Source organism: Pomacea canaliculata, linkage group LG7 (assembly GCF_003073045.1).
Source record: "Pomacea canaliculata isolate SZHN2017 linkage group LG7, ASM307304v1, whole genome shotgun sequence".
NCBI lineage: Eukaryota > Metazoa > Mollusca > Gastropoda > Architaenioglossa > Ampullariidae > Pomacea > Pomacea canaliculata.
In genome coordinates, this window is record NC_037596.1 from 131,717 (window position 1) to 142,500 (window position 10,784).

The 10,784-nt window shown below is 42.4% G+C and overlaps 1 protein-coding gene across 1 annotated transcript in view; it reads right to left on the minus strand.

The window, feature by feature from the left end:
• The window catches only part of LOC112569220 (deleted in malignant brain tumors 1 protein-like), a 32,464-nt gene that overhangs the window by 15,482 nt on the left and 6,198 nt on the right, over positions 1–10,784 (minus strand). Inside the window, exon 3 of the mRNA XM_025246948.1 lies at positions 441–613. Within this exon, the coding sequence (XP_025102733.1) occupies positions 441–613 (173 nt within the window). The remainder of the gene's footprint in view (positions 1–440; positions 614–10,784) is intronic.

A 10,784-nucleotide genomic window follows, 5' to 3' on the forward strand; every position in this document is an offset into this window, starting at 1 on the left:
GTTAGTTCTTAAAGAAGGAGATTAATGTTTCTTTATAGGAGGAAGTCAAGATCCCAGCGTCATTACCACCAACAACAAACAAATAGTAATATAACAGCGTACCCTACATGTTAATCATCTTCACAAAGAGATGGTTCATAACTTAAAAAAGTTAGGCGTGCTAGCTGTTATTAAACATTACCAGTGTAATCATCATATTTCAAATATATAAAAACACATGAAATAATGATATATCTTTACCTTGTTGCAAACTGTTATAAATAAATAACATTATTTGTCTGAACCTGCTGGAACATACTTGATTTCTAGTCTAATCCATCAAAGAACGGTAACTGAAAACTAAAAGAGCCATTCCTAACAACATGATAACTGAATTTTTAACAAAATAAATTTAAAAAATGGAGTAAATGTTAATGTTTATGAATTACTCGTCTACGTACTAATGTTGCACGCGACGCCGACATCCTCCCAGTGTCCACAGTTGTGTCTGTAGAGCCCCGAGTGTTGACACTGCGCCAGGCTGGTTTCATTCCCCACACACTGAAGGTGACTGAACAGAATAGGACCAGAGCCTGCTCCGTACTTGGCTGACCCCACAGCTACTGCTGTTGTACTGTCCGACATCAGAAACAAAAATGAAAAGACATAGTCATTGAAAACATACATACTTTTGCATTAATTAAAAAAGAAATTATTATTATTATACTTTTTTATTAGTAGTGGTAGTATTTTGAACATATCACAAGCAGCATCACAACCAAGATAGATCTCGCCCTTTGCGTACACCAATAATGATAAATGGAAAATAATAGCCAGTAGACGGTGAGGTACATATAGACAGTTAACAGCATCAAGATGAGGAACAAGAGTAGGAAGTAAACCAATGGATCGAGGTATAAAGAGATGTAGATACCATAAACAGTGTAAGATTAAGGCGTTACATGACAGTTACCATGACAGACAATATTACCAGGGAGTTAAGAATAGTAATTTAGGGATAGTACTTAGTCAACAGATATGTCTTCAGAGACCGCGTAAATGTAACCTTGGAGTCCGAGTGGCGAATGGAATGAGGAACAGATCCACTGCTTAGCAGCACAGAGGGAGGACGTCTGTTGTCCGTATGTGACTGTCTTTGTGAGCATTTGTAATGGGTACAGGTAAAATTGAGATTATGTTAAGTGCATTACGAAGTTTTCTCTAAATAATTTAGTGTGACCCTAAATTCTTCATCGATAATTAGTATCTGAAATGTGTGGGTTAAATGTGTATTTTGAACATCAGGGGTAAAGCCTGTATTCAAAGTAACGCACAAGCTACCGTTTTCAGCCAGGAAATTATTTAGCAAACTTCGTACGACCCCTCATGGTGTGCACTGCATGAGTGATTATGGCGTCCATGTGTGCCATTCACCATACTTATTGTAACTGCGAGGCCTGCCTGGATCGCTACACCAATTCTTGGCGTCTGACACCGCTCGTCTCCCCATGACAACTTAATCAGGAGTAAATCATCTCTAAGAACTTGTTCATTTGTGGACTACACAACAAGGGAACCTCGCTTTCCCATATGGGCTGATGCGATATTCCTGTGTTTTACTACAAACACAGGCACTGACCCCGGGGTACGCAACCATGGCTAACACTCAGGGTTTAAATCCTGCTGCTCACGTTTTTGTAATCTTACAGAGGAGCAGTATGTACAATAATCACACGTCAGTCGCTCTCCAGTTTCACTTCACAGCTGACGAAATTCCCCGAAAAAAGGACTAAACCACTTAGGATTTAATGTATAATAAAAAATTTTCACAGCTAAAACATGCATATACAAACATACAATAAAACGACTCATTTAGACAGTGGCGTAGGAACCAGGGGGGCAGCGGGGGCAATACAGGGGAAAATACAGGGGGGGCAGGAATATCCTTTTGTCCCCCCCCCCCCAATATTTGAGACGTAATTCCTCACAAAGAGCAAAGAACTGAAGAAAGGTAGGGGAACGTAGAGAGGAGACGGTCATCACCGTCACAAAAGCGGGCCCTGAGGCAAGTGGAGGCCCTAACACCTCTGACGATCAGATCGGGGACAGTCCGTTGGTCTTGTTTGCCATGCTAATTGCAGGCTGTGTTGAAGCCTGAGCGAAGAAGCAGCCGGACAGTACATCGGTACATCGAGTGTCGTCTCCCTCCCCCTCCCCATAATGCGACGCCTTTTCTTTGGCGGTTTTCGTTTGACCAACATAAAACATCCCCACCCACTCGCTGTCACCCACGGTGTGTGACCGAGTGTGACTGCGTGGCCTGTGCATGCGCGCATGTGTGCATAGGTGTGTGCGCGCTGGTGTATATGTGCAGAGCTGGAATGTTGATCGTTGCTGTCACGGGGGTTTGGTGTTTTCTTGTTTAGGTATACTGTTTGGTAGTGTATTTTGTAATAGAGGTACTGGAAGAGCTGACCAGTAGGTAACATGGGAGACGGGGGGATTGCTCTTGTCCGGAAGGGTTAGTGAGAAAGATGTTAAGCGAGATCGATAAGCTTTTGAAACTGTATCTTACTATCCCAGTTACCACGGCAACTGCAGAACGCAGTTTTTCTGCCTTAAAACGAACAAAAACATACCTGAAAAGTTCCATGACACAAACGCGCTTGAATAACTGTCTCATTATGCATGTATTTAAAGAGAGGGTTGATCTGCTTAATCTGGACGAGATTGCAATGGAGTTCATTAATAGAAATCACCGAGGACACAGTTTTTTTAGCACACTGACTTGCCAACCTTGATTAATATGATTTATATGATTATAACGTTTATCACATTTCTTGTGAATGCGTTAGCCGGGGAGTCATTCTTTAATTTGTTTTTTTCTTATTTAATGCTGCTTTGCCTTTTAACAATAAAGCAGCGTGTTGTGATGCTACCACTGTGTACGTGCGTGCGTGCAGTACCCCCCCCCCCCATCCTTTTTTACGTAATGTGCGAGTGCGAACGCCGTTCACTGTCAGCAGGGAGTTTGCCCCCCCAAAGCCGAACATCTTCCTACGCCACTGTTAGAGGGTGTTCCACTACTATCCGCGTTATACTTCTGATGTTCCAGCGCTGTTAACTCCAGTTAAACTACCATTTGCTCTCACATGCATTGGCGCACAAACTTGTTCAGTTGTTACAGGTTCTCTCGAATGGCCAGTATCTCGTGTGGTGAAGGGAGAAGCAGTACTCAAGTCGACATAACGATTTACCGATTACTTTGTGCTCGAAGTGCGTGTCAGTCTGTCCGTCGTCCTTCTCGCTCGACCAATCAACCACGTCAGAGAGCGACGACTGCTCTCCCGGCGACACAGGTTTGAGCAATGTCCAGGTCTAAGGACGTACAGGTGGTGTCTTGGACGATTTCAATGAAAGGTGCAGCAACCGAACGAATATCACCTTCAAGCAAAGTCTCTCTCGACTTGGGTTCTTTAGAGTGCGGGCAAACCCAGCAGATGTTCTCCTCTCGTTTGACGGCCTTGGGTTCAAACTTCTACCTTTACAGGTTGTGCGACCTGCTCACGTAGCTCTTTTGACTTCTACCGTGACAACGGTTCCTCGTCACTGACTCTCTCCCGTGTTCAAGGTTCTCTAACACTATCGCTCTTCCTTCCGATTCTTGTCCTCTTGGCTTAATACTCAGTCAATAGGTAAAGATTAAGTTGGCGCTAGAGAAGCTGAAGTCATTTCAATCGCTGACCCGTTGCGCCGTCCACAAAATCTGCTGATCAGGGTTCACTGACATGGTGAGCTGCTCTCGGCTGTTCCCTTACTTTCTCTTAGTTCATTCCTGGAACACTTTTCCCTTAGTGTATACCAAAGTTGAACACTATAAGATGTAACTTTTCATCAGCGTTCAAACAAAAGCAATTTTGCGATTCTGAAGCTTTCAACAAATGAAATGATTCGAAATTACTTATTCTTCACCTGTTATAAAGATATTTTTTAAAAGTACTACAGAAAATATATCGTCATTGGTCGACTAACTGACTACTAATCTGTAAAGTAGGATAGAACCGGTTTTCAGCCGTAAATAATGTCAATAAATCATTTTAACTTTTAACACCTCTTTGTAAGCTTGTGTGTGACAGTACTTTTTGTATGTTTTCATCGTCGTATGGCCAAAATAAATATTTGTTCCTTGGGTGAATGGAACTTGTGTCGTCTTGTGCACTGTGATACAGCCAACAAGTGCAGGTGTAGAAGACGAAGCGCTGAGTATGCCCGGCCTCAATGTGTACATAACATTGTAATAAACAGATCACTCAGTGTCACAAACCTCCTGTGATGTATTTTTTTTAAAGGTTTTTTTTTTAATAAGAGAAAGTAATTGTCTGGGTGAGGTGGTAAAGACAGCTATCACTGGGGCTGTTAGTGTCAACAGTCCCAGGCGTGCCGCGCCATACAGGGATGGCCGGCCCATCTTTGTTTCAATTAAGTTGTGTTGATAGGTTGTTTTGTTAATAGAACAAAAGAAAGATTGTTTTGTTGATTAGTTCGAACAAAGGAAAGAGTGTGGTAGTGTTTTGGATGTGTGTGGTTTGATTGGGCTTTTTCCTTGACGGGAGCTGGGAGAAGGGACAGTCTCTGGAGTATTGTCAGTGCGTCCGGAGCGGACGGTTTCTATTTTATAACCAGTCTTGACGGACTGTGTGTTGTAGACCTGTGTACAAATCTTGACCAGATTTGTTTTGTATTTTACAAGTTCTGAACCGACTTGAAGTTACAGATTTGTTTGTGTTTTGTTAACATTGAACCTGTTGAGGTTTTACTTGTGGATTTTACTTGTGGATTTTACTTTTGGATTTACTTGTGGATTTACTTGTGAATTTTCTTGGAAGCGGAAACATTGTGCTGTTTCAAGTGAGACTTTGAGAGGAACTGTGCAAGAAGAGTGAATACTTTTGAAATTGTTGAAAGAAACGTGTGTTCGAACTGTGGGGTTGGGGAATTAGGAATTGTTTTTGTGTTGTGTTTCTCATTTTGATTTTTAAATTATATTATATTTTTAAAATTTAAATTGTTGTCTGTGTTTTGATTTATTTATGTTCCTCGTCTGAAAGGCGCTGTAGAGTGCATATGACACTCAGGCTACATTAAAGTAGGGTCTAATACCTAACTCTAGACACTACGGAGTTCACTCTTCATTACTTCATCCCTCCTTTTGTCTGTAATAAGTTTGATGGCCAGGCACCTGCCAAAAAAAAACTTTTACGTTTCACGCGATAGCGCGGATTTTTTTTGTATCTGCTATTTAGCCCTTGACTGAAGGTTCAAAAAATAGTTTTACTGCACTTGTCACACCATCGGTTGCCATGGAAACAAACCAAAATGGCGCCCAAACAAACATTTTAAAAAATACAAAACTTCGTCAATTTTGTGAGTAGACTCGAACTTTTTATTGAAATAGTTACTTAAAAGACAGATCTACATTTCTATGAAAAGAGATTTTGCAAAATCGGCTTAGGTTTTTTTTATGAATTTTTTTTGTAAAACACTGTGTTAAATTTTAAGAAATTTTGATTAAAAACAGTATAACTACCAAACTACTTAATATTTCTTTAAAAATCGTTCATAGCAATGTTTATATTTGTATTAATAATTACTCAACCAAATTGCACGACTATATCTCTTGTCGATAAAAAGTTTTGTCCCTTTGAAGTAAACAGTCTGTACCCAAAACAAGAAACTGAGAAAACGAGGAAAGAAAAACTGAAAGTTTAGTAACTACTAAACTACTAAATCCCTGTGGGACCCCGGGGTATGCTTGCCTAGCAAGCAGTGTAAGAATAGGGTCCCTGCCATCCAGCCAGGCATGTCGTAAGAGGCGACTAAGGTGGACACCTCACCTAGAGGTAAAATAGGTTGTGGTAGGGCTAACAACCCCACCATGTAAAAAAAATCATGTTACAGAAACTAAAACCAGAGAACTCGTCACAGATGGCGAAGGTAATGAAGCACACCAGGAGACTGGACTAATGACGGACGACAGCCAAACCCGAAAGGGAGCTGGCGCCCCGACAGCGGATTTACTGAAGCCGAGGCAGAAGTTGAGGGTGGGGTGCTGGAACGTCCAGACCTTGTACCAGACTGGCAGGATGCTCCAATTAGTCAAGGAGTTTGACAACTACAACTTGGACATCCTGGGAGTCAGTGAGGTCAGATGGACTGGCACGGGAAAGAGGAGACTAGCGTCAGGACATACCATCTTGTTCTCAGGAAGATCAGACGCTCAGCACTCTGAAGGAGTAGCTCTACTCCTCACAAGAAAACGGAAAAGGCACTGCTGGAATGGAAGCCTTATGACCCAGGCTTTTGAGAGCAAGATTCCATTCAAAGTACACCAAGCTGACAGTGCTAGCTTGCTATGCACCAACAAATGACTCTGAGGCAGAAGACAAGGATGCTTTTTACGATCAGCTCCAGGCAGCCTCAGAAAGCGTTCAGCCCACGACATGTTGCTCATCATCGGCGATCTTAATGCCAAGGTGGGAAGTGACAACACCTGCAGGGCATGTCATGGGCAAACATGGAATCGGAACCATCAATGACAACGGAGAGAGACTGGCAGACTTTTGTGAAGAAAACAAACCTACTGATTGGAGGCACACTCTTCCCACACAAAGACATCCACAAGGCAACATGGACATCACCAGATGGGATCACAAAGAACCAGATAGACCATGTCATCATCAACCGAAAATGGAGGAGCTCACTTCAAGATGTTAGAGCCTTCAGAGGAGCAGACATTGCCAGTGACCACACTCTTGTGATAGCCACAGTTTCTCTGAAGCTGCGTCGATCACGAGGAAAACGGGCACGCCAGCAGAGAGTGGACTCCGGCAAACTAAAAAATCCAGCCACCAAAAGGGCCTTTGCTATGGAAGTAAAGAACAGGTTCCAGGCACTAGGAGACCAACAAGAGATGACATTAGACGACTTCAATCGAGTCTTACAGGAATCAGGAGAGAAAATACTGGGCTTCCAACGGAAAAAGAAAGAACAGTGGATCAGAGAAGAGACATGGAAGAAGATAGAAGAGAGAAAGTCAGTCAAACAAAGAATCAACAGCACAAGATCTGAACGCCTGAAGGAACAACTCAGACAAAGATATACAAAACTAAACAAAGAGGTAAAGAGGATGGCAAGAACCGACAAAAGAGACCACATAGAGAAACTGGCAGATGAAGCAGAAAATGCAGCAAGTAAAAAATGACCTGAAGACACTGTACAAGATAAACAAACAGCTAAACAACGGGTTTAAGAACAGTGATGTGCCAGTGAAAGACGTGAACGGTAATGTCATCGAGGGAGAGGCAGGAAAACTACAGCGCTGGAGGGAACATTTTGAGTCGGTTCTGAACAGACCAGATCCCCCTCAGCTTGCAGACATCCAGCCAGCAGCTATAGACCTTGACATCTGCACAGAACCACCAAGCCTGGAAGAAGTGACAGCAGCAGTCAAGACAATGAAGAGCGGCAAAGCACCAGGGGCAGATGGAATAACAGCAGAGATGTTGAAAGCAGATATAAATGTGACAGCTCCCAAGCTGACTGAAATCTTCAGGCAAGTTTGGGAATCAGGGCAGGTCCCTGTTGCGTGGAAGACAGGGCTCATCTTCAAGTTACCCAAGAAAGGAGATCTTGGAGACTGCAATAATTGGAGGGGCATAACACTTCTTTCCCTCACCAGCAAGGTCTTCAGCAAGATTGTTTTGTCAAGACTGACGGCAACTCTTGAGAAAGACCTCCGACCACAGCAAGCAGGATTTCGCCCTGGGCGATCCTGCTCTGAACACATCTTCATTCTGCGACAGATTCTGGAGCAGAGCAACGAATGGAACACACCGCTGTACATCAATTTCATCGACCTGGAGAAGGCTTTTGACAGCATCCACCGCGAATCCTTATGGAAGATCCTGAGGCATTATGGAGTCCCTGCAAAACTTGTTCAGGTCACTGCAATGCTGTACAGCGATTTCAAATCCCAGGTTGTCTGTGACACGGAGCTCACAGACCCCTTCAACGTCAGTACCGGGGTGAAGCAGGGCTGCATTCTGTCGCCGTTCCTCTTCATCCTGGCCATGGACTGGATCATGAAGACTTCCACCGACAGTGAGAGGAGAGGGATCAGATGGACCATGACTATGACAGCAACAACAGCGCTGGAAGACTTAGACTTTGCTGATGGCATTGCCCTGCTGTCACATCGCCACCAAGCCATGCAGGAAAAAACAAAGGCCTTCTCAGAAACAGCTGGAAACCTTGGCTTGAAGGTCAGCACAAAGAAAACGAAAAGTATGAGAGTGAACGCCAGAGTCCAAGACAGCATCAAACTAAATGGAGAAGAGATTGAGGAAGTTGACAGTTTCACCTATCTTGGGTCCAAAATGTCAAACACCGTGGATGCGGAGGTGGAGATTCGAGCCCGACTGGCGAAAACAAAGAGCACATGGAAGGCAAAAAACATCAGCCAGAAGATCAAGCTGAGAATCTTAAAGTCAAATGTGATCAGCACCCTCCTTTACGGATCAGAATCTTGGAAGATGACCAAAACCATCAGTAACAAGCTTGACGTCTTCCAAAACAGATGCCTCAGGCGCATACTTAACATCTTTTGGCCAAACACCATCACCAACGAAGAACTCCACCGAAGAACTGAAACCGAGTCCATCACCACGCAGGTTCAACGAAGGCGTTGGCGATGGATTGGACATGTGCTCCGCCAGCAGACAGCAGACCTTTCCAGAGTCGCCCTACGATGGACTCCAGACGGCCGAAGAAAACGAGGCCGCCCAAAGGAAACTTGGAGAAGAACAGTGGAAAGGGAGATGAAGGGAAAGGGCTGGACATGGGGTCACCTAGAGCGGGTTTCAGCCGATCGACATCGGTGGCGGACTCTGGTTGAGGCCTTATGTGCAACCTGATGCACGAAGAGGAATAGATAGATAGATAGAAACTACTAAATATTTTTTAAAAGCGCCCTCATTTAAATGTTGACATGTATATAAAGAAACTCTCAACCGAATTTCATGACTATATCACATGTCAATATTAATTTACAAGCTTTTGAACTAACCAAGCTTACCAAAACAAGAAACGGAAAAGGCAACGGAAAACAAACTAAAAGCTTAGTAACTACTAAACCACTAATTAGTTTTTTTAAAAGCTCTCATGGATATGTTTAGATATGTATAAAGAAACCTTCAACCAAATTTTAAGCCCGTAGCACATGTTAATATAAAGTTATAGGGTTTTTAAGTAAACAAACTGTAACATAAACAAGGAACGGAAAAAGTGAGAACAGAAAGTTCAAGCTTAGTAGCTTTGTTTTATCTAAGCCTTTCATGTAATTTACCTGTTGAATAAAAACTATAACCATCTTTCAATGTGTTACTACACATAACTTTAACATTACTAATAAAATTAATTATTTTATTCACTTTTAGTAAAGTCAACATGGTTGTGCTGTGTACCTAAATGCTGACTAGGCTTCAGAGAAGTACACAGTAATAAAAACAATGGTGTTTGCAAACATTGAGCAACACAGTTATAGGTTTAGTTAGTTATATAGAAGTTCAGTGTCCACTAGCTTCATGGTTTTTGCCATCTATGGTCTTTTGCTATCTAACATTTAGTGATGCTGTCTCACATATTGCTTTCAATTTTTGTAAGCATCTACTGAAGTATCAGCATTAGTAGGAAACACTCTCATCTTTCTTAGCCTTCAGTTGCAGAGTGATGAGATGAACATCAAAATATAATTCTTTCATTAAAGAAATTATTTCAAAAGCTTGTAGTAGAGTATAACCTATTCTTGCGGCCCTATATGCTCCACTGGGGGGGCGAATAGGAATAAGAAGAATAACCTGTTCATGAAATCTAGAGATACATCATTGAGTGTACCAGAATTTGAGCAGCTGCTCATGTTCTGTTCCTCTGTATGCTAGGATTATTTTATGAATTACATCTGTAGTCACATGGATTAAAGATGTTTGATTTTTGTGGCTAGGTGGTTTCTTTTTTTTTTGTCAAAAATTTATGGGAAAAGCACCAGCTGTCTGGCCTTTTAGGGGGCTGACAATGATGTGCTCTCTAGATACTGAATGGCTACAAACTTGACTAGATAGCAGTTTTCATTGTTTGTTAGGAATGCTATACATAATTGTCTTCACATTCTGTTTGTTACATTTGGTTGGAGTAAGACAATCCAACCCCCACCCAACCTTTGTTATCTGTGAAAACGATGTAAAGCTCTGTTTCCTAAAATTCCTGACAAAGTACATAAATAACTAGCATTGCAAGTTGACTCAAATGTGTAAATGTTCACATCTAGTCCTGATTACTATCGAGCTTTGCAGCAGAAATTAAAACTTCGCTTTATTTTCAGCTCGCTTACCACATGACTGATGGTGATTTCGACAGCCGAATTCGGTTCACTAAGTTACTTTTTTTTTAGCTGCTACGACGGTCTAAGAACGTCCACGTGGTTTTTATTCTTTCGCACGTGGTATTGTGAGAAGAAATGAGCGTCTGACAGGCACAATGAACATTTAATATTAACGTTAATGTCCCAGAAAGAAAATACCCCAGCATTAGCTTTGAGTTACTCTCAACATTGTTTACATCCGGAGGCCATGACAGTTGCCTTGTGGGATACCCGAACACTGCCGAAGAGTGTTCGTGTGACCTATGACCACGTCGAGGTCGGGTTCCACACCATTCTAGTCTGTAAGGGGCCTTGGGTGGCAGTGGAAGTG